General features: G+C 44.5%; 3 protein-coding genes and 1 long non-coding RNA gene across 6 annotated transcripts; 2 read left to right on the forward strand and 2 right to left on the reverse strand.

The window, feature by feature from the left end:
* The first annotated feature begins 974 nt into the window (after window positions 1-974).
* sertad3 (SERTA domain containing 3) lies at window positions 975-3,012 on the forward strand. Its single transcript, XM_086126039.1, has 2 exons — window positions 975-1,614; window positions 2,160-3,012. The coding sequence occupies exons 1-2, from the start codon at window positions 1,610-1,612 to the stop codon at window positions 3,010-3,012; spliced, it is 858 nt and encodes a 285-aa protein (XP_085982165.1). The 5' UTR covers window positions 975-1,609.
* Window positions 1,946-10,551, reverse strand: kcnk6 (potassium channel, subfamily K, member 6). Of its 2 annotated transcripts, XM_086126038.1 has the most exons (4): window positions 10,080-10,398; window positions 7,572-7,964; window positions 4,558-4,756; window positions 1,946-3,008 (listed from the first exon to the last, which is right to left on the reverse strand). In XM_086126038.1, the coding sequence occupies exons 1-4, from the start codon at window positions 10,396-10,398 to the stop codon at window positions 2,960-2,962; spliced, it is 960 nt and encodes a 319-aa protein (XP_085982164.1). In that variant the 3' UTR covers window positions 1,946-2,959. The 2 variants fall into 2 exon arrangements, with proteins under 2 accessions (XP_085982164.1, XP_085982163.1); XM_086126037.1 differs by having other exon boundaries at window positions 1,946-4,756; window positions 10,080-10,551.
* Window positions 10,421-16,565, forward strand: LOC147197540 (uncharacterized). Its single transcript, XR_015102517.1, has 3 exons — window positions 10,421-10,563; window positions 12,799-12,852; window positions 16,440-16,565. It is a non-coding gene; the product is annotated as an uncharacterized LOC147197540 (long non-coding RNA).
* Window positions 16,157-23,017, reverse strand: LOC147197541 (uncharacterized). 2 transcript variants are annotated; one of them, XM_086126035.1, is made up of 6 exons: window positions 22,665-23,017; window positions 19,378-21,794; window positions 18,707-18,876; window positions 18,017-18,132; window positions 16,532-16,649; window positions 16,157-16,299 (listed from the first exon to the last, which is right to left on the reverse strand). In XM_086126035.1, exons 2-6 carry the CDS (start codon window positions 21,629-21,631, stop codon window positions 16,168-16,170), a joined length of 2,790 nt encoding a protein of 929 aa, XP_085982161.1. In that variant the 5' UTR covers window positions 21,632-21,794; window positions 22,665-23,017; the 3' UTR covers window positions 16,157-16,167. The 2 variants fall into 2 exon arrangements, with proteins under 2 accessions (XP_085982161.1, XP_085982162.1); XM_086126036.1 differs by lacking the exon at window positions 22,665-23,017 and having other exon boundaries at window positions 19,378-21,801.
* Between the last annotated feature and the right edge of the window lie 594 nt (window positions 23,018-23,611).

The following is a 23,611-nucleotide window of genomic DNA, read 5'->3' on the forward strand; positions in this document are numbered from 1 at the left end:
AACGAACCTATTACGATCCCTTTACAAAAATAAGGATCCATCTTATAACTGATCAGAATTTTTTTATTAGTGATTACATATTGCATAACTGATGATAAACGTGGTTTAAAATCGTTTAAAAGGGTCCCAAGTTTATTTTGAAATCCCATTGATGTCTAACATACGTCAGGGAGTTGGCTCACTGATTGGCTGACCAAGTTTCATGTGGCAGAAAGGTCGAACGAGTGGATTTTTAAAATTTACAATAGTCAACTCTTTTCGGCATTCTTTTTTACGGCAACTGCGTGACTTCGTCTTAACTTCAAACCTTATTCCAGGTAAGCGATGGTGACAATTGAACATTAAATGCTTAATTTCCCGTCATCTTGTAAAGAAGACTTGTGTCGTCGTCGTCGTCGTCGTCCCCCCGGCCAACGTGTTGAAATCCGGAAAGAAAAATCCTAACCGGTTATTCATAGTTATTAATGTGTTACGGTGAATTGAAACACACAACTAAACGCCTTATTTTCGCTTTAAATGATACTTTGTTGCGGCGAAGCCGGTAAGAGTCTCGTCTCATCGGTGATGTAATCGTGTTGGAATTATGGCAACTCAACGTGCATTAAAACACGCCAGTTAATCAAACACAAAGATAGAAAATCACGAACCCTGTCCATATTTTGCTACTCTTGGCGCTGATTGTTTTGCGATCCTTTTGAACTCTGAATTGAGGCTTTTTTGTGCCTTAAAAACGGCCACCGAATGCCTGTCGTAGTGAAACAACGTTACCCATGATGCACCTTGCAACCACCAGCCCTTTTTTTCTTAAATCGCAGGCGGGAGAACAGGCAAGCAAGAAAATGTTGGCAGCATTTAAACTTTAAACGCTGGCGTGTTCATTTTTTACGAGGCGAGGCGAGGAAAAGAGGGCATTTGAGCACTTTTTTTACGTTAACTGAGAAGTCGGCGCCGGAAGAGAAGCAACAGGTCAGTTTTTGATCTTTTTGTGGTGTTCTTCCTTTTCCAGACGTCTCGCTTTTGAATTATCCGTTGATGAGTGAGCTACCTAAGCAGGTGTTTTTATTCCTCTTGTTGTCTTTGTACTATTTACCTAATACTGTACTGTACTCGCACTCCCGTGACGTCATTTAGACCAATACACGGATCCCTCCCCCCCCCCGCCGGTTTTAATCAAAACTGTAATCAAAAATTTTTCCACACACGCACTTTTTTATGTTCTAGCCACCGACAAACGATTCAAATTCACGATTTAATCCACAATGACGCTCAAAATATAATCAGCGGTGTTTTTAGCGGGGTGGGGGCTAGTTAGCCACGTTAGCATTCGCACCAGATCTTGCAATGCGTTTGTGATACATGTCGCACAGCGATGTCTAAAAGATTGCTTTCACTTAAATGTGAAATTTCATTTATGTTAATAAAACTGAGTTCGTTTTTATTTTAAACTGTGGATGTTTTGGACCGCCATCCCGAAAGTGACTCGGGGTTCTTCAGCTTTCCGAAGCCGAGGAAGTCTAGCAGGGACCTTGGTGTTTCGACCGTGTGGAAGTGTCCTTGAGCAAGATACTGAACCTCCAGTTGCTCCTTATGCTGAGACATCAGTTGGTGAATGAGGTGACGGTGTGCAGCGCTTTGAGTACCTGAGGTAGATAAGCGGTCCACAAGTGACAGCCCACCATTTACCATAAAGTTGGCTTCTGAATGACTCCTGCCTCGGAATGTATGAGTCAATCAATTTTTAAAGACTAGTTTATTGTAATCAATGTAATCACTGACCATCCAAATGTTTGACTTGGCGATATGGCTTGAAATAAAATCGTGCCCCTTCGAAAATCTTCATTTAGAGTAAAAGCAAATGTGAACAACATTGTTTCAAACCAGACTTGATATTTTTTTTCCCCTCTATGGAAATTTACACCCCGACATTGCTACTTTTTAAATGATATTGGAGTGAAAGAGGTGAGTTTTATTGTTTTACAGAGTGTTGCAGCCATTTGGGCAGAACATTTAAAAGACAATCGACCAAAAATAGTTTGGGTGAACAAAGAGGTTACGAAAACTGCTGGACCAGCAAGTGCAAGTGGTGGTATGAATGGTGAGCAAGTCAAGATAGGGTCAACCAGGTACTACGGTTTACAGTGGTATGTGTTGTTTTGCAGTGTGAAGATGATCATGAAGACGCACAAGCGCAAGCTCCAGCCGGAGTCCTCCGATGAGTGTCGTGGTGGCAGCTGCGGCGGCGCTCTGGCGTGGGAGCGTCAGCGCCAGTTTGTGTTTAGCGTCTCCCTGCACAAGTACCAGCTGGACCAGGAGTTGCCGGAACCCAGCCTGCGGCGGTCTGTCCTCATCAGCAACACCCTACGGCAGGTAGAAGCTTGTCGGGTGCCTTCTCACGAACGGGCGTCTCCCTCACTCATGCATGCACCGCATGAGCAAATGAGAGCCACCGGGGTGCAGGACCTGCCGTCACCTGCCAAATGCCAGCGAGTGGCATCCAGTCGCGCATCGTTTGAGGAAGCGGAGGATTGGAGCTCCCTCTCCGCCGACCCTGATTTTACCATTTCACCCGCCGTTTCGTCCATCCTCACCGGCCTAGACTCTAACCTTGATGCGAGCGCGCCGCTCCCGCAGTTGCCCTCCCCGCGGGCAGCCCTCAGATCCTTGGAGAACCTGCAGACCTGCCCTGACGCCGGCGGCTTCTGGCTGAGGCAGCAGGTCCGAGGGGCTCACAGCCAGGATCTGATGGAGTGGGAAGCCGGCATGGAGGCGGCGCGCTCCAGCTACTTGACGGACATTACAGCTGAGGATATGTTCCAGGACATAGACACGTCACAGCTGGAAAGGGACATGGGGATTCTGGGCCTGAGGGGTGACGGGTGCCCCCCCACGGAGGACCTCCCGTATCACAGCGCCAAGGGCCTGCCGTCCTTCTCGTCTTTCAGTTCGCCACCGACTTCATTCAGGGACGGACTGGATCTGGAGCACCTGGTGACCATGCTGGTGGAGTCCTGAGTGGGAAACCAGAGTGTCGAATTTTAACTGATGCTGCGAAGCAGTAGAAAGCCATTTGAGCGTTTATACCATATTCTTGATATCAACTCGTAGTATCCTCTTTGTCCTCACTAGTAAGACATTTCGGCCTCTGGTGGAATAACTGGCTTTCTACAGTTGTAATGAATAACCCCCACTCCTTGAGCATGATAGTCGGAGATGTTACGATTGAGCCCCAAACAAAATGTCCACAACTTGACAAGGGCATGTTAGTGGTACAGTAGAACGAGCCAAAATTTGCTTGACACCCACCCCAAAAAGGTTTTTAATTGCCTCTTGATACCACAAGATGGCGGGCGGCAAAGCACTTTTTTTTTTGAAAACTAAACAGACAAGACCAACCGAAGTTCCTTCCCTCAGCTCAATGTGGTTGCTTAACGTGAAAATGCCACAAGATGGCACCAAAGCAATACTTTTACTTTACTAATCATGGGACATAAAACTGTTAGTTAACCTCTCGTAGTGTGCACGACGATGGCACAGTTGTCTTTCTAGTAATGCAGTTGCTGAAATGTCCCAAAAATAGTAGAAATTGTTTTTAATAGTAAGTTAGTCATCCGACTCGTGCACTGAATTGTCTTGTAAGGACAAAGAGCGTACTTGTACGTTAAAGGTCAATATGGAATAAATGCTCAGAGGGCTTCCCATCAAAGCAGTGAACCTGTGGACAATGAAGCAACTTTATGAATCTGTTACCATACGTAGTTGAGCCGGCAGCCATTAAGTGTCTTAATTAAAATGTGTGGAATCTTCCGTGAAGAAAAGTTCCACCTCATATTTATCAAGCAGTTACCATTAAGATGTCTTCTACTTTTTGGTCCATATTTCTTATCTTCTTATATTTCATATTCACAAAAGTTCCGGTCAAGGCTCTTTGACTGCCGTTCCGTTGTCAGCCCGAATGCACTTTTTTTTAAAGGGAGGTATATTCATTGGGTTTTTTTTTTTTTAGTCCTTTGACACAGTGTTTACCTCCATGTGTCCCAAGAAGCCCCAAACCGATCTCTGTTTTAGAACTCACCCCTTATTTTTCATGTATGTTTTAAAATAAAGCGCAAATGTCCACTTTTTTGTAAAAAAAAAAAAAAAAAAAACGTCATTAAAATGTGATAATGGAAACTTATCTTGGCCTTCTTTACCCCCCACCCCCACCGCAATCACAATTAACACTTATTTCAATAACTTTATTTAAACAAGGTTTTGTACAGTGTACTAGTTAAAACGTGAGCATTAAAGTGCAACTCAGTGTTAAACCTCCAAAACATTTGGCCCTAAATCACCATCATGAAAATATTACCGTCAATAATTCAAACTGCTGGAGAAGCAGTAAGACAGAAAAAAACCAAACATGAAAACCATACTTTGGCATGGGGGGGGGGGGGGGGGGGGATGTCCCGAGGATGCAAAGCTTCCTTTGAAAGTTCATTGAATAACTGCAAATCTTCCCAGAAAGGTCAAGATCTCCTGTTCAGTCATGTATTTTAGTTTGTCGGGAGAGCATATCACCGGTCGCCGATGGAGTTGTACGAGGGCCGCTTCTGGGCGGAGGTGTGCCCATTTTCCACAATGGGCTCGCGGTCCTCGTTCTGGTTGGACTCCTCGCAGCGCGGGAGCTGCAGGAAGGTTGTCAGGCCGTGTAGGTCGGCCATCTTGTGGAAGGTGCGCAGCAGAAGGTACATCATCATCAGGCCCACGAATAGGTAGACTGCAAAGTATCGGGGAGGAAAAAAAAAAATCAGTTAAGAGGAGACAATCTGAGTACCGGTATCTAGTTAACAGGTTTTTGGCGTGCATTAATTAAAACATGAATTATCAGGATCCCCCCCCTCCCCCTTTCATTCGAACCACTTTGGTCACAAAGTACAAACTGCCAAGTCATGGGCTGAGAACACCATTGTGGGAGCGGGATTACATAAATAGATAGGCCAAATTGTGATGTCAGTGTGGGGAGGAAGGCACATGAAAGATGGACTCTGTTTCATTTCACACATGAGGGTTTGGCAGCAGAGTTTTTTTACTTTGTAGTCTGTTAGCAGTTAGTTTTTGAAGAGGCTTATTTTATTTTTTTATTTTAACAGTATTTGTTGAGTACAAGATGGAGGTGGAGGGGTCACAATTGTAATTAATCTATCATTCCCATGTATGCCCTCTTTTTTTCTGTAGAGATGGGCAGTAATAAAAGGGGGGGGGCAAACAAGAAAGCTCATCTATAAAATTAATTTACAAAAATTAAAATGACATAAAATTTAGTTTGTTTATTTTTTATGAATGCACTCTATTTTGTGGGGTTCCCCCCCCCCCCCCATGTCGTTTTATTTCTTTAGCTTTGATTAACTATAACTCCCGTCCTACAACTATTTGTATTCAACACACTGAAAGGTCAACTTTCCACATGTCCACTTTGAATCTCAGAACGAAGAGAAATTTATGCCAAAGGTGACAACAACAAGATCTGGTCTTCCTGATCTGAAAGGCACACGGTCACATGCAAGCAAAAAAAACTCCGCCCACAATTTGACAGGCAGTAAATAATGAGGGATTACTGTATGACCAAGAATGAACAGTGGCTGGCAGATTAGCTCACTTTTTTTGTCCTGTTTGGAGGAACCTCAATAACAGTGATACCCCTTATTAAATATCCAAATGAGCTTCAAGGACATGTGACAAAAAAACCCCACCAACAACAACAACCAATGAAAACCCAGAAACTACCAGTGGAGCAGTCCAAACTCCAAATTATTTGTTCAATGCAAACACGAGATTCAAAGGAATGCTAGTTTTACAGTGTTTTGGTTCATCTCAATTGGTGCTAGTTCCTCCTTTCCAGGAATTCGAATTTGCTCCAATTGATTCTGATGTAAATTTGTTCCCACCCATTTCCAAATGTTCAGTCTATTTTTACTCTGTTCTCGATGTTTCTTGTCCCTCTTATCCCATTTGCTCCTCGTCTATCCTTGTTGGTATTGATTGAAATGTAACTCATATCCCCCCCCCCCCCCCCCCCCCCCCCCCGTCTGTCCTATTTGCTCCCAGTACATTCCAGGAAGAAGCTAATCTATCGCAAATGTTCCTTCTCCGTCCTATCTGATCACATTCTGTCTGCGATATTCCTTGTCAGTCCTTTTGCATGTCCAGGTCTGTCTTATGTCCACACACAAAACCAGTTTCAATGATTGATATGAATTTTTGTGGCTGCATGTATCTTGAAGAGATAAACTGAAAAATGTCCAAGACCCATGCTTGAAAGTGGACAAGAAGCCTTTTGGTTTGGAGCAGCATGCATCTAAAAATTTGTGAAACAACTCGAGCCTCTGTTCTGTTACGCTTGGCCAGCCCGTCTTCCTCGCTTGTGCCCGAAGATAACGTGATTATCAATTTGCGGCACCGGATTCCGATTTTTAATCCCAGCCCCCCCGCCCCCATCCAAAAAAATAAAACCCGTTGCAACGAGTAAGTCTGCCACTCACGACCTGGGTGGTCCTTTCAGGCAACAAAATTCCACACCACTTCAGAGTGTCATGACCTCATAAAACACAGAGATGAGACAATCTCCGCAGATGACATTCTGTTGCCGGAATACTCGGTTGGCATGTCGCAGCCCCGTATGATACCTGCTTCCTAATGGACGCTTTGGGGAATGTGACTGGCCAGCCACCGTTTCTCTGCGTGACGGGAATTTACTGTATTTTCTGCACTATAAAGCGTTTCGGAGTAAAAGGCGCACCTTCAATGAATGGCCTATTTTAAAACTGTTTTCATATATAGGGTGCACCTCATTATAAGGCGCATAGAATAGAAGCTACAACAGTGGCTGCAGTTGCGTTATGCATCCACTAGATAGAGCTACGCTAAAGAAAATACAATATAATACACTTCAGCTTTATTTACATCAAGCTTTCACAACCGCTACAGCTGTAACAAAGTGCTTTGTAGAACATTTTAAATACTACATTCAAGAAATAAGAAAATTTATCCATTTAAGGCAAATCGGATTATAAGGCGCACTGTTGTCTTTTGAGACAATTGAATGCTTTTAGGTGCCTTATAGTGCGGAAAATAAGGTGTGTGTGTGTGTGTATATTTTGTATGTGAAAAAAAAAATTAAAGATCTCTGAATTCCTGGGCCAATCTGTTGTATTGTTATTCATTCAGCTCATATATTTGATTTATTTTAAATAGAATAATTGAAACCAGTGATTCTCAACCCGCAGCAGTTTAATGTTCTGTGAGAGATCAATGTGTTGGGAATTTTTTAAATTTCACTGAATTGGTCTAAAAATATTTGATTCCCAACCAGCACGTGTTTGAGCATCTACTGTATCTATGCCACAGATGTAAAGTGACAAGCAGAACAATCACATGTTCTTCCATTCGATGGTAGAAGGTCCAATAATTAACCTTTTCCTCCAGTTTTTATGCCATTTTTGTTTAGTGGTGCGCCTTGAGATTTTTTTGCATGTAAAATGTGACTCAAGACACGTTAGAAAAAAATTACCTTGTCGTGACGTGTACTCACTCACCCATGACGGCGACCTGGTAGAGCTGTTTAAAATTCTGCCCAGGTCTGGCAGCGGGCACAAAGTCCCCCAGGCCGATGGTGCACAGCGAGATGAAGCAGAAGTAGAAGCCATCCAGGAAGGACCAACCACCCTCCACGGCGTGGAACACGACCGCCGGAGCCGCAAAGAAACACAGCAGCACCAGCGCCAGCAGCGCCAGGAAGTGCACGCCAGCTGCCCGACGGGGCTCCAGGCCGCAACGCTGGAGTTGTTTGAGGGGAGCCGCCACCAAAGGATACATCAGCCTCTGCACGCACGCCGTCAGGACAAGCATAGTGAAGGGCACGCCCAGCAGAGCGTACACGATGGAGAAGACCTTGCCCATGTCCGACAGCGGCGTGGTATGACCATAACCTGCACAACACACACACAAAATTACATTTAAAAAAAAATCCCTTGTACGCGACAAGCAATTAAATGTTTTTTCTAAAGTTTTAGTCAAGTATATATATATTTTAAAAAATTTCAACATTTGTATCCCCCCCATCACTGACCTATTTTCCCCAATTTTTAAACAATAATTTTGTCCCTTATTTGTCTGTCTATTAATTCTCTTAATTTTGTCATCTAATTTTAATTGTATCTTTTTATGCCTACATGCAGCATTAGGTCACTACTACTAGCGTTTGATAAGGTCCAAAAAAAACCACTTAAGCTAGGAAGACATCACATCTAGGTGATCTGATGTCAACTACGTACAGAGTAAGACGGCAGGAAAATTTGAGTCTGGCGCCGCCAAAAAAGATCAAGTGTGTTTTCACCAAGGAATCAATTAGCGCGCAAATGTCCATCTGGGAACACATTCTCTGGATAAAACTGTCCGTCATCCACGAGGGCTTGCGTTAATCAATTAAAACCGCCCATTAAGGTGACCTCCTACAAATACCTGGGTGTTCCTGTCAACAATAAACTAGACTGGTCTACCAACACGGACTGGTCAGGAGGGCCAGCTCTGTCCTGAGCTGCTCCCTGGACTCTCTAGAGGAGGTGGGCAACAGGAGCTGCTAGCTAAGCTAACAGCTATGATGGACAGACCCTCCCACCCCCTCCAGGCCGCCCTGACAGCGCTGGGCAGCTCCTTCAGCCAGAGACTGATACACCCGCGCTGCAAGAAGGAGAGGTAATGCCGCTCGTTCCTGCCGACTACTGTCAGGCTATTGAATACCTGGACTCACCCCCACTCACCCATTTTAAATAGCACAGCCTCCTTATGCAGCATATATGCAGTTGCATGTATGCTTATATTTTATATTGCATTCTGTACTGTGTGCAGTTCATTTTTTTTAATTTATTTTGTGCATGCAAATACTTTGTTTTTCGACTTTCTTCCCTTCAGAATTTTGCTGCTGTGAATTGAGATTTTCTCCATTGTGAGACAAATAAAGGTTTTCTTACCTTATCGTTAACTAGTTTGCCAGTTCTACATATAGCTATTTCCAAATAACTGCGACTCATGTCTGATTGTCATTACCTATTTTATCTCTAAGTGCAGTGTTGCCTTCAGTGACAGTCAAACTCTTCCCCTCCCCCGGCCCCTCCACTTCCTCCATCTCCCCAGTGTTGCCCTCAGTTACAATCTGAAATGGCATGACTAAGTGACTGTTAGCAATAGCTTTCAATCTTTTGCAAGTGTCCATAAAGGTTATTTCAGTTCAGGAAAACTAAAACTGCAACAGCACTTTCGTTCACGAAATCAAATAACGGAAATGCCTTTTAAAAATGAAAACTGAAATTACATTTACAAAACTAACGAAAACTAAATAGAATTGCATTTATTCCGGTGTGACAGCACGGGTTGTTAGCCAGAATGTCATACAGTCGCCTGGGAGTTTACATTTTATGAAACAAAACAAAAACCTCACTTCCAAATCTATAACAGCCCTGGCGCCTTTCCATCCAGCTTACTGCATTCAGTGGCAGTTTGAAATCACAGATGCCCCAACAACTAACTGATTGTATTGGTTGGTACTGAATGAGTTAAACCAAAATAAAACATTGCAAACAACGGCTTTTATTTTGGAAAAATAGTGATCAACATTTTGTGCAAGTGACATCACGGACTTTTAAACAAGCCTCGTGTTGCCTTCATTACCATCCGAGATCACAGAACTCCTGAATTTACTGTACCGATTGCACCTCGATGTTGAGTTATATTATTACCTGACACATCAAAGTCAGATAACATTTCCCTCTCAGTGATAACAAACTAACGCGCGAATTAAAGCACTTGGAGGACCATTGAGCCTGAGGGTCTCATTAGTTATAGCGGAACAGGGTTATCAGATCTTTATTTATTCCGTTTTGACACAAATGTGACGAACGGAAGCACCCACGTGCTAAAATTTGGTCCAAATGGAGCCTTCTCATCGAAGCTTCTTGACGTAGGGTTGAGGTCTCCGAGAAGAGGTCGTGATTCAGTATGGACGGGAGATGATATGTGCGAAAAAAAAAACCGTTTTCCTGACTTACCCACGGTGGTGACCAGCGTGTTGGCGAAGAACATGGCCGAGGTCAAGTCCCAGTTGGACGCGTCAGAGGAGTCGTTGGGGAAGACCGCCACGCCGTACCTGTTGGCGGCCAGCACCTGGCCCACAAAGTGATCCAGGGCGGCGGCGGACACGCAGCTCTGGTTGAGAAAACGCTGCTTCAGGGTGTCCACGTCGCGACGGAGCTGCTCCTCAACGGGCCGCTCGAGGCTGGAGAAGACCAGCCCGCCGAACAGGAGGTAGATGACGTAAAAGAGGACGAAGCCGCTGAGGAGCAGCCACGACTTGCCCAGGGGGTGCATATCTGCCACCGAATCGGAAAGAGGACACTTCAGCCTCTTCGATGAAACTTTGAGGGGGCCGATCGCGGACTGCGACGCCCCCCTTCTCTCGCGTCCTCCTCCCACACGCCGGCAAGGAGGAGGAGGGGTTCCTCCCGGACATTCATCCTGCATCCTGGATCCACGGTATCACATGATCTCGTTACACAATCGACCAACTAAAATTCTAACAAGGTTATGTCGATATTGGTCCGAAAAATTACTTCTCGAGGGGGAAACGCTGTGTTTATTCGTTTTTCTGTGGGTTGTCTTTCTGCAGAAGTGTCAATCGGACACTTTATTAGGTACACTGCCACAGTTTGGCATTAGCCACAGGTGCTTCAACTCAACTGGCAGGTAAATGAGTTCTTGAGTAGAAGCACCTGTGGCTAAAGCTGAACTGTGGCAGGGTTTCGACTGCCTGGCTTTATATTTTGACACCTTTTTATTTTGATTCTTCCAACAAATGAAGCATCTTTTGGGGGTCTTGGCATGCACAAAACTTCAGCAATGTTTTGCAAGTGCATGTCCCATGATGAAAGATTTTAGAGGTCCCCCAATGCAGCACCTCAAAACTCACCGAATATCACCGACCGAGAAATTTGAAAATATTAGACCGGTGGTTCTAAACCTTCTTAGAGGTACCGAACCCAACCAGTTAATATCGACATTCACCGAACTCTTCATTTGTGAAAAAAAATGCAAAAAAAAAACACAACTTCAAGAGCTAAGCGTAGCTTTTTTTTAAATTTTTTTTTTTTTTTTGTATGACGTATTGTCATGACAGTCACACGTTGACTATGAAGCGAACTAAATTTCCCACAGCACTGATTGGACAAGCAATGTCAAGTGATCATCTGCAGCCAGTGATGGCCATGCGGCGTGTCATAACTAATTGACATGTTGAGTCGAGTGTGTCTTAACCTCCATGGCAGAGGCTCCGTCGAATCCCTGTGACCGATTCACCGAACCCCTGGGGTTCGATCCAACCCAGGTTAAGAACCACTGTATTTAGACCCTGACACCAGTTTCACCCCTAGACACAAAATTGAGTGAGCATGTCTATCACAACAAGACACACCAAAAGGTTTTAAGGAACCATGCTTGAAATTGAACATTTTGAGATCCGCTTATCCTCACAAGGGCCGCCGGCGTGCTGAAGCCTATCCCAGCTGCATTTGGGCAGCAGGCGGGGTAGACCCTGAACTGGTTGCCACCCAATCACGGGGCACACATAGACGAACAACCATTTGCGCTCATAATCCCACAGAGGGACAATTTCGAGTGTTCAATCAACCTGCCATGCATGTTTCTGGAATGTGGGAAAATGACTATATTTTCCTGGACTTTCCAGTGGCCACCCTGCCCCTGGGTGGTTTAAGCCAATTGTTCCATTTCAGGCGTGGATCCTTGATACACTCTCGTGCGTCACTTTATAATAGAACCCTCGTGAGGATAAGCAGATCTGATAATGGATGGATGGACTTTATAGTTGACATTTCCATACAATTACATGTCCTTTGGTCAAACTAGTGTCAGGGGGACGGGGCGGGGCTGTAACTTTTCAGGGTATCGTACTAAAGAAATTTGCGCAAAAATTGTGACCACCTCCTATTTCTGTGAGACATTTTCGTTTCATGTCCATCCAATTTCGTGTCACGCTGTGAAACTTGTTTCACAATGGCATCAATGAGGTAGGTGTCCATAGATCTTGTCACTAAATGCACAGAACCTGTGACTCACAACCGACTTTTTTTGTTTTCTCCTTTTGTGCTCCCACTAAAATCGCAGACACCATTTATCTGACGCGTTTGAACAAATCCATTAGAACGCATGCAGTTGCTTTCTTGTGACTGGCACACATGACAAAGATGTCAAATTCATTTGATGATGTTGTTTTCCACGCAGACTGTCCTTGGGATCACATGAGCGTTTGTGCACACGTGTCTTGTATGCCTTACTTGTGTTTTCTCTCGGTGTGTTCTTTTAAGGCAACCTTGTTTTGCTTCCTCTGTAGCTTAAAGCGCTTCTCTTCATCCTGCTGTGGGCCTGACTCAGCAAATTGTGCGCTTAACTCTTTCCTTGCAGTTCAAAAGAGCATAAAAATTAAACACACTTTGACAAGAAGTGATTAGCAGGGGGATGAGAAAAAACGTGACCGAGCTACAGCATGGCCTTAGCATCCATGTGTGAGGAACTTTCTCGGGACAAAGATGACACTGTTATGAATAGGCTATAAATTCAAGCTGCAATTCCAGGACTGGTCTAAGAGTCCCTGCGAAACTGCAAAAAACACGCTGGATTGAATGCATCCGTCAGCAGGAGTCATGCGAAGAAGTGTAAAAAAACAACCCAAAACAGGTTCTCCTTTATTCTTTGCAGGGATACATTTTATCATTGAAGAGACTGAGGGATGCTGCAGCCATGTGGAGACTGGTGAGTAACATATTGTCACTTAAGCAACAACATTATCTCAGTTGTTTACACCCCCCGCCCCCTCCCGAACCCATCTGAAAAAAAAATCCCCATTTGTCCAAGTTTTACAGAAAGTTCTAAAATGATTTATCATGGTCTTTTTTAAAAATATATCACACACAAAAAATGGCATCTAAACACATCTCATACGTATTCTGTATTCCTGCTGACTGTTGTTACATACTTGCATTTACCGTATTGGCCCGACTATAATAAGTGTGGGTCGTCTTATATTCGAGGTCTAGACATTATACCCATTGACGACGCTAGATGCCGCCAGATATCATTGAATCGAATGCTGAAGTTGACTCCCAAAGTGAACCCCTGCCACGAAGAATAAAAATAAAAATAGCGGTAGCACGAAGAAGAAAAATAAAAAATATTGGTAAGAAGGAAAAGAGAAGAAAATAATAGAAGAGATAACAGAAAATGGAGAAACGTAGTGACAATCTGGAGAAAAGTGGGTCGAAGATCGGCCAGGTTAACTGGGAGCTGAGGAGAAGTTATGATGTAATTTACATTTCAAAAACCAGAAGCCATTCATTTACGAATGTGATTGCACTTTAGATTTGAATGAGGCAAAATAACATGCTTTTTCTCTCAAATATATTGTTATAATCATTTGTTTCAGATGTACTGTAATTATTTTCTGTATAAAAATTAATTTGGTGTTCAAAAAGTCTTTTTTCAAACTTGAGTCTTGAAAAAGAGGGGGTCGTCTTATAATCAGGGCCGTCTTATAATCAGGGTTGTCTTATAATCAGGGCCAATACGGTTCATTTAATTTTCATTCATGCATCTGCTCCTGTGATGTAACACGCGTACAATTATACACGTGCCATAAATATCCGTGAAAAATGACAGAGCTGGCTAGATATTCTGGATTCCTTTGAAAAATGATCCTCTGGTTTATGCAGTCATTGCAAGTGATTTGATGTTCCATGCTAACCAAAACAGCATTGGCTGCCGAGGTCAACTTGCCATCACCACTGAAAGTGTGTTGGAATTAAACATTCAATTTTTTAATGTTATCTGAGGGGTGGCACGGCGTCAACTAGTTAGCATGTCCGCATCACAGTGCAGAGGTGCAGGTTCTGATTCCTTCCTGTGTGGAGTTTGCGCGTTCTCCCCGTGCCTGTGTAGCTTTTCTCCGGGTACTCCGGTTTCCTCCCACAGTCCAAAAACAGGCATGGTAGGTTCATTGGACACGTTTTCTGATCTCTTGGTATGATTGTGAGTGTGAATGGTTGTTTGTCTATGTGTACCCTGCGATTTGCTGGCATCCAGTTTACAGCTGGCCCTCGTGAGGTTAAGCGCCTAATGAATGAAAGAATGTTATCCGATCAACAAGACGCAGAGTATGTGATGAGGAAAAACGATCAATTTATTGATGAACTGGTCAAGGACTTCCTCTTTGCAATGAAAATTGTGACACAACAGACACAGCAGGAGAACACAAACAAACCCGTCGAGCCATCCAGTCCACAAAGTAAACATAGCACATTCCCAAAGTCACACACTTTGATTGACAGCATGGAAGCGACAGGAAGTAGAACACAGCCAATGAGATGAGTCCACTTTGGAAGTGAGGCGACTTCCTGCTCGGGCCACCATTATCTATGTGGAGTAGCGGTGGTTGTTGTCCTTACTTAAAAAATATATATAATAACTTCCTGAAAAAAGGAGCTCCAGAGATTTGTGGTTGAGTCCTTGTGTGACAAAAATCCGCCATATTCTTTCTATGTCTGGGTTGTATGGGGAAGCTAAACTGTGCAAAAACGAAAAAAAAATCAATTGAAAAGTTGAAAAAACCCCCGAAAAGAATCATGGCAACATGTAAGATGCAGGAATTCCTGTCAAGTTCTGACTGTCTCCGACATATGAAAAAAATCTCCCAAATTCCTCATACATCTGAGCGACCAGAAAGCTAATCAGTGTGCAATGAACAAAACAAGTGGAGCGGTGCAGCCTCCATCAAAGGAACTGAAGAAATTTATGGCGACGTCCCACGAATGATAACAACCTCTTATGAGCTCTGGGGAGTCTTGTATTCGTCTGCTTAAAAAAATGGTGGTGCAAATGACAAAAACTCAGTGAAGCTCTGAGGGACCTTGCAGCTGTTCTACAGGTGAAAACAATCTTATATATTGAATCCCTTTTCAGGCCTCTGGGAAATCTTGTATTCAAGTGTTTATCCAAAAAGCTAAATGGTGGCTGCGGTTCACTTAAAGTTCAATTTATTGAAAGGTCGAGATAAAGTAAGTTGCAGAAGTTTCTGGCTCTGTCCTACTTGTGACAATAATCTCCCTTACTTTTCATGGCGAACCTAAATAGTGCCAGATCCAACTTTTTAGTGTGTTCAGTGTAACAGAAACACAATGTAAGCCTTGAAAATCAGAACAGACGAAAAGAAAAGTGTGCTTCTGCAACATTAAATGGGTTGCAGGAATTGCTGGCAAGTGGTGGCCGACATGTGACAACAATCTACTTCATTTAATCCCGTGTTTGGGCTGTGGATCCTTTGTGTTGCAGTATTTAAAAAAGAAAATGGTGGCCATGATCCAAATATAAACATTCCATTTGCTGAAAAGACAAGAGAAGGAGTTGCAACAATTTCTGTCTGTCTCATGTGATGAGAATTTGCTGTGTTCAAATAAAACTTATTGTATTCAAATGTAACAAAAACAAAAAAAAACTAGTATAAATGTGGCAACATGAAAAGCAGTGTTAAAAGCCACAGTAATTTCTAGTAAGTAGTGGCTGTGTTGTACCTGTGACAGCAATCTCTTTTATATGAGGGGATTCTTGTAATTCACAGTTTAAAAAACAGAAATGTTGGTGTAAAATGGAAATATACACTTGGTGAAAAGACGAGAAGAACAAAGGCAGAACAGTAATTTTTGTGACAACAATCTGCCATATTATGCATCTGACTTAGCTTATGATGAAGCCTAACAGTGTAAAATTTAATTGAAAAATTTACTGTAGAGGGAAGAAGAAACGTGGCGCCATGAAAGCTGAAGAAATTTCTGGTAAATAGTGGCTGCGACCGACACGTGACACCCATTTCCTTTTTCATACATGTGGTGAAGCTGTGAAAAGTTTCCGGTCCTCACCTAAAAATCACATTCCTGTTTTTGTGTCCCAAAACCCCCACCACAAGCCGTATTGAATTCAAAAATAAGTTAAAGTAAAGAGGTGGGTCGATGCCATCACCAGATTTAAAAAATAACCCAACCAAAAAGCCCCCCCCCCCCCCCCCCCAACAAAAAACAATTACTCCAGACTGCTCTTGTTGTAGTCGCAGGACAGACGCCGCTTGGCCACCGCATTGTGAGCGTAACGATTGGGTGAGAGCAGTCCGGGGGAAGGACGTCGATTCAACCACTGATGGACAGCTCGGCTCTCCTGTAATGAGAACATCAAGCAAAATTCAATTGATTAATCAATTAGCACACTTTAAAACCTGAACTACGGTTGGACTGATCAATCGGCCGACCAACAAAAATCGTATTTATTTGTTTATTTTTTTCCCCCCATATTAACAGATGACCAGATTAAGGAGGAGAACATGCAAACTCCACACAGGAAGACACGGGTGTGTAGACTTTTTAAATCAACTGCACGTGTATGCACTTACGTTGTTGGGCTGCTCCATGTGTAATGAGCTCAGCAGAAGACTTCTGTTGACACCACCGCCGCCTCGCTTGTACTTGTGGACTGACATTTTGCTGATGTCATGGAAGCCGTCCAACAACCTGAAGAGTCCACCATAAAAGTATTTGTCATGAAAAAAGATTGTCATGACAAGTGTTATTCACCACCACCTAGTGGAGGGGCATGCAAAGTGTGCTTCATTTTCAGAAGTCCTGTAATATTTTTTGCGTTCACTTTTGCATGTTTTAACTAAAATGTGATCATTTGGATGAATAAATTAATTTGTTTAATTCAAAAATGTGTTATTGTCAAAAAATAAAACTAAAATAATGTATTCTTCATATTTTATTTTGTAATTGATTAGTACTAGATTCATGATGAATAATTAAAACAAATACAATTAAAATCATCCCTTCTATATAAAATAATAAAAATACCTTAAAAATGCTGTAAAATTAGAAGTTTTACATTTTTGTATTCTGTAAATCATTTGATAATTGTATTATTTACAAAGTAATAAATCCATCCATCCATTTTCCGAACCGCTTGATCCTCACTAGGGTCGCAGGGGGTGCTGGAGCCTATCCCAGCCGTCTTCGGGCAGTAGGCGGGGACACCCTGAATCAGTTGCCAGCCAATCGCAGGGCACGCAGAGACGAACAACCATTCACGCCCACACTCACACCTAGGGACAATTTAGAGCGTCCAATCAGCCTGCCATGCATGTTTTTGGAATGTGGGAGGAAACCGGAGCACCCGGAGAAAACCCACGCAGGCCCGGGGAGAACATGCAAACTCCACACAGGGAGGCCGGAGCTGGAATTGAACCCGCTACCTCTGCACTGTGAAGCCGACGTGCTAACCACTGGACTACCGGGCGGGCCAAGTAATAAATCATTTTACATAAATATATTTTTTAATTATCATATTTGATCATGAAGAGCTAATTATAATACATTCATTAAATTTCAAAGATGAGATTAAATTACTGATATTTTTAAACCCTACCCTCATTTTTGTTTTATGTTGAAATTCATCATATGGCCACACGATAGAGCCATTTCCACCATCCATCCATTTTCTAATCCGCTTTATCATCACAAGGGGTGCTGGGGCCTATCCCAGCTGTCTTTGGGCAGGAGGCGGGGGACACCCTGAACTGGTTGCCAGCCAGTCACAGGGCACACATAGACGAACAACCATCCTCGCTCACAATCGCACCTAGGGACAATTAAGAGTGTTCCGTGTCCCTACCATGCATGTTTTTGGAATGTGGGAGGACACCGGAGTACCCAGAGAAAACCCACACAGGCATGGGGAGAACATGCAAATTCCATACAGGAAGGCCAGAGCCAACATTGAACCCTGTACCTATGCACTGTGAAGGCGGATGTGCTAACCAGTCGACCACTGTGCCGCCCTCATTTCCACATTTGTGAAAAAATTCAAAGTCCCATGTTTGACTGACCGTTTTTCCTGACTGCTGCTTCCTGCGAGAAGCTGTGTCAGTGTGGGAATAATGTCAGCAGGATGGCGGGGGGCTGAGTTGGGCACCGAGGGAAAGGCCGTGACAAAGAGAAGACCCTGCAGGAGGGAGAGACCACATCAATCTCACGGATGTAGACTGGGATTGTCATGGCAATAGTCTGGAGGAGGACCAGGAGTGTAAGGGAAATGTTCTGGGAGTGGCAGAACAAAAATGTCATTGGATGTACTGACAATTGTTCAGAATATTAGGAAGTCTCATGACAGTAGTGCAGGTGCACCGGGAAGTGTCATGGGTGTGGCTTTAAGTGTCATGGAAGTGGAGTGGGAATGTCATGGGAGTGGCATTAATTTTTTTCAGAAGTGGACTGGGAATACCTCACGGTCTGAGAGGTATTTTGGAAGTGTCATGGGAGTGATCGAGACGTGTTAACGCAATGGTGTAGGGTGTTATCGAAGCGTAGTGGGAGTAGGAATAAGTGTTAGGGAAGTGGCGTGGGAAGGTCATGGGACTGGCAAGTATCATGAGAGTGGCATAAACTGTTACAGCTGTTATATTAGAAATTACTTTTAAGTGTCATGGGAATAGTCTGTTGCCCTGCAAATGTCAGTCTGCAATCTGTGACAAGCCATGGAATGTGTTTGCACTTCCATGAAGAGACAACCTCCTTACCAGTTCATGACAGACCCTGTCCGTGCTTGCCTCTTCAGGCCACCACTGTCCCACAAGATCCCGACTCTCGTCGCCCACGTCTTGTGGAAAGGCTGCCCACGTGTCCGCATTTCCCATCCAGGTGGGCTTCCAGTCATACAATTCCCCGGAGAGGTCACTGCTCTCGAATGCTGTTCAAAGCGCACAAACTTTACAATACAATGTTGAAAAAGGAGATTTGTCCATTTGATGCAATAACTGGTGGTGTCCCACTATATTTTGTCCCATTATGGTCTTAAAAACAGAAGCATAACCTTTTGAAAGAAGCCGGCCTAATCCCGAGCAGTAATTCCAAAAATGTTATTAGGCGGATCAAAGGCGAGGAAGTAAGCAAGAGAGTAATCCAACAGCTCAGCCTCCTGGTCTGACCTCACTTGGAATCTTTTACTCATGCGAATATGGTATTAGGCATGTAGAAGTTGTCAAACACATAGCAAGATTTAAAATATGGGGAATGTATCGAGAAGGAAACATATGTATATCAGACAGAAAAAAAGTTAGATAGTTGGATTTGACAATTTAGTACTGTAATATGAGTTGACTGTCCATTTTTTTTAGCCAAGTCTCCTAATCTAGTGTACTTAATGAAGTGTCTGGTATGTAAACATGCACTAAAAGTTGTGTCAACTCACTTGCTGAGCTCCCACAATGCACCGGGAAGGAAACGGCGACACCCTGGCTACCCTCTTCTCCTCCCTTTGCTTGCACGAACCCTCCAAACTCATCTTCATCGTCCCAATCTTTCTCCTGTTTTTCGTCCCGGCTCTCCAGCTCTATCCTGTCTTGGCCTCTTTTTTTGACTTCTTCTGCCTCGGTGCAGTTCTGACTTGTTGCCATGGTGCCCAAACTGGGCTGGGCGGGGTTGGAATTATGCAGGCAGGGACCAGCGAGAGTTACCATGAACCCACATGCAAACTCAGTTGGCATCCAGTCAGCTTCTTTCCCCTTCACACAGTCCTCTCTGAAGTTTTTTCTTGAAAAAGAAGAAAAGGAAGAAGATGCCCTTGTTGTGTTTGTCACATTGTGCTCCGGCTCCGAGTGCACGCCGCTGCTCCTGAGCGCTCTCCCAACCTCACCTTCTGCTTGGCCAGTGCTGCCCCCTGCGGGATAGGGCTCCTCCGTGCATCGGCTTGTGATGTCATCAAAAGGCGCCTGGATGGCACGCTGTGCATCATCCCGTCTCTTTTTTATGTTTATGGAGTCTTTGCCTCTCTTACATTTCGAGTGGGAGTGAGAAGATTCCAGGTCTGGGTTGGCCGCCAACAAAATAGAGGGATCATTCTGGCAGAGACCGTTCCCCTCCTCGCCCTCCTCTGCATTCTCTTCCCACTCCCTCCTCGTTCCTGTTATCTCCCCACTAAGAGTGCCTTCTTTCCTGGCATTTTCCTCTTTTGAAAGCTTCTGAAGGCATCCAAGACTCCTTCCCAGCTCTGGACTTTCCTGACAGAGACCCCCTTTGGGACTCGCGACACCCTCCGAACTGACTTTGTCTGGCTCTTCCTGTTCCTTTGTGACTTCCTCATCGGCAAGTCTTTTGTCTCGGCAGGCCACATGACTGGACTTCCTCTCACTGTCCACACTGAAAGCATTTAGAAAGCATTGAGGACTCCCAACCAGTCCTCGTCTTTTGCTAAAGGCTCTCTTGTGAGGACTGACCCGACAGGCCAGGTCCAGTTTGTTTCCCCTTTCTTGCTTCTCCGTGACATCCTCATCAGGAAGTCTTTTGCCTTGGCTAGCCACGTGACTGGGCTTCCCGATACTTGTCTCGTTGGAAGCATTCTGAAGGCATCCAGGAGTCCCACCCGGTCCACAGCTTTTCCGACAGGCTCCCTCATCTGGACTGGTGATGCGCTGCAGCTCCAATTTGTGTGTCTCTTCCTCTTTCTCAGCAACTTCCTCCTCAACGCCGGCCGCATGACTGGACTTTCTCTGGCTTTCCGCATTGGAGGGATTCTCATGGTAATCAGGACTCCCCCTGGGTCCTCTGCTTTTCTGACTGGCTTCCCATTCAGGACTGACAACGCAGTCTTGACAAACTTTATGTGGCTCCTCCTGTTCCACTTTGACTTCCTCCTCTGGAAGTGTTTTGTTGTCTTGGGTGTCGGTGTAAATGGACTTCCTCGTACTTCCTTCATTGGACATATTCTGAAGGCATTCAGTAGACTCCCGCAGTCCTCTATGTTCTTGACAGACTTCCCCTTTGGGACTGGTAAGGCGCTGCAGGCCGGCTTTGCTTTGTTTTTCCTCTTTCTTTGTGACTTCCTCATCAGGATGTCTTTTCTCTCGGCCAATCGGGTGAGTGGACTTTCTCCATCTGCGGCCTGACCGCACTCGAACTCGGCTCGCTGCAGTCTGCGTTTGGAGAGCAGAACCGTCCCGACGCGCAGTACCGGAACCAGACTTCCCTCTCAGCCACCCTCCACCCCCGCTTGTACCACCAGATGTGGAGTACAAACAACTTCCTTTGTCATTCCGCAGAAAGAGACACTGAGTCTGCGTCTTCCCGTTGCCTTCAGATGTCTTGAGCGTCGCCACCGTCACCAGGGCGCCCACCGCGGCCTGGGGGAGGCCGTACCCTGAACCCCACGCCCCACTAGAGTGCACATCCGCCGGCCTGGAACAACAAGTCCTGCGACCGGTAGGGGGTGACACTGGTGCTTGTCCGCCGCTCGCTGTGGTGCCGCTCTTCTGCCGGTTCTTAGAGCACAGTGCCCAGGCCCGCAAGCCCCGGATGAGCGGTAGGCCCGCCAGGCCCAGCTCCAGCCTGCTGGGGAGCGGCTGCGAGGCCGAGGAGCATTTCAGAGGAGTCTCGCGGGGTGACCCCTTCAGGCAAGGGTAGTTGTTGTTGTTGTTGTGCTGCAGCATGGTGCTCCACGTGAGCCTCATTGAGAGAGGCGTTCTCTTCCTTTAATAATTGGAGTGTATATTGTGATGGTCTTCAGCCAGGGGTCATTCAAAAAGTCTCTAAAGGGGGCAGCATCGCTTGGAAAATGATGTTTAACTGAAGTGCAATAACTGCAACGCCTCTCCGTGGGCCCCTATGGTCCTCCTGGTGACAATGCCAATGAGATATAACAGGAAGTTTATATGGATGTGTTCAAGCGCCACATTTGTTTTTGTCCATTTTTATCATCAACCCGAAGAGAGAAAACATAAATCATTTTTATTTACATATTTAACCTTAAATCCCCAAATTACAAAGGAGTGTAATCTTGCCAGAAAAAGTGCTGTTTTGCTTCAAGAAAAGAAAAATTTCTTTGTGAAAATCTGTATATTTTGGACAAAAGTCATGTATTTTTAGAATAAAAACTCAATTTTATAATGTAAATGAATAAAGAGTAAGGAATAATTTTCGAGCAAAAGTATTCTATTTATTTTGAGAATAAAATGGAATATTTTCCAAAATAACTTGCATGTTGTAAAAAAAACATTTTCTAGTCAGATTTTTTAAAGGGGAAATAGTCTCAAGAAAAAGTACATTTTTGAGGAATGTTTTGAGTTTCATGAGATGGAATGCCTCATCAACCATGTATCTATGATATTGCGTATCCTCGTTAGGGATCACTTGTGAGCTGTAGCCTATACCAGATGACATTTTGGCGAGAGAAGCGGAGTACACCCGGGACTGGTTGCCATCCAATTGCAGGGCACATGCAGAGAAAACTTACATCACGAAATTTAGAATCTTCATTGAACGTCACATACATGTATTTGGATTGTGGGAGTACAGCACCGCAACTCGATGCAGTAAGGCCTAAGCCAAGATTCGAACCCCCAACCTCAAAACTGTGTGACAGACATGCTAACCACTCAAACGCAATAGTCGTTCGTGATCCGTCACGCTCGGTCGTATCCATGCGTGCACATTACTTACGTCATTGGACCAAGAAAAACAACATTTTACACAAACATTTCTCACCCAATTCGATGATTAAATTGCCGCCCGTCTCTCTCGTAATCACAGGCGAAGGTTACGCGTCCTCTTCGGATTGTGCAGCATCTTCATCCTAGTTGTGGGCCTTGATGAACCACCGAATGTTCGTCCGGTCCACGCTGGCTTAAAATAGACACGACAACACCACAAAGGCGTCTTTCCTCCACCTCCTCCTCCTCCTCCGCCCTCCGTCAGCATCGTCAGCCTCTCCTCCCTAGCGGCACCAGTAACAGTACCAGTTGCAGCACCACTGCGGCCATTGCGCGTCATCTGCGACACGCAACGCATGCAAGCATCCGCATCATCAGCGCAGCTCGCCTCCACGTACTCGTAAGCGCAGCCAGCCTCCCCCGTGCACTGCGTGCAGCCGCCAGTGGTGGGGGCTGTAGGCGGAGCCCATGGAGCTGTTACTCAGGAAAGGAATAAAAAGTGAAATTGATCACAAAAATGTTAAAATATCACGTATTGCTTCCTGTAAATAACAATGAAATGACCGAACGTTCGTCAGTGGACAGTGCTACGCTACCAATTAAATGTTTAGGTTACGTTGCTAAAGATTGCTAAATTGCGAAATAAATTACTTTTGCGCGATGATGTCATGGCGTAATTACGTGTAAAAGGAATTTGCACTGGGCGGCGGGGGTGGGGGGAGAAAAGATTGTCATTCTTATATTATCGTTCAACTCTATTGTTCCATAAAGCGCTTCATGTAGAATAGTCATTCATGACTAAAATACAGAATCACACAATTTCACAGATAATACAAATACACAAACCAAGCACATAAAAACACCATCCATCCATCCATCCATTTTTTTTTCATTTGTATAATTTTATTTTCATTCCATCCATCCATCCATCCATCCATTTTCCGAACCGCTTGATCCTCACTAGGGTCGCGGGGGGTGCTGGAGCCTAGCCCAGCCGTCTTC

This window comes from Hippocampus guttulatus, chromosome 12 (assembly GCF_054856545.1).
Source record: "Hippocampus guttulatus isolate MCC_2025c chromosome 12, RoL_Hgut_1.0, whole genome shotgun sequence".
Classification (NCBI taxonomy): domain Eukaryota; kingdom Metazoa; phylum Chordata; class Actinopteri; order Syngnathiformes; family Syngnathidae; genus Hippocampus; species Hippocampus guttulatus.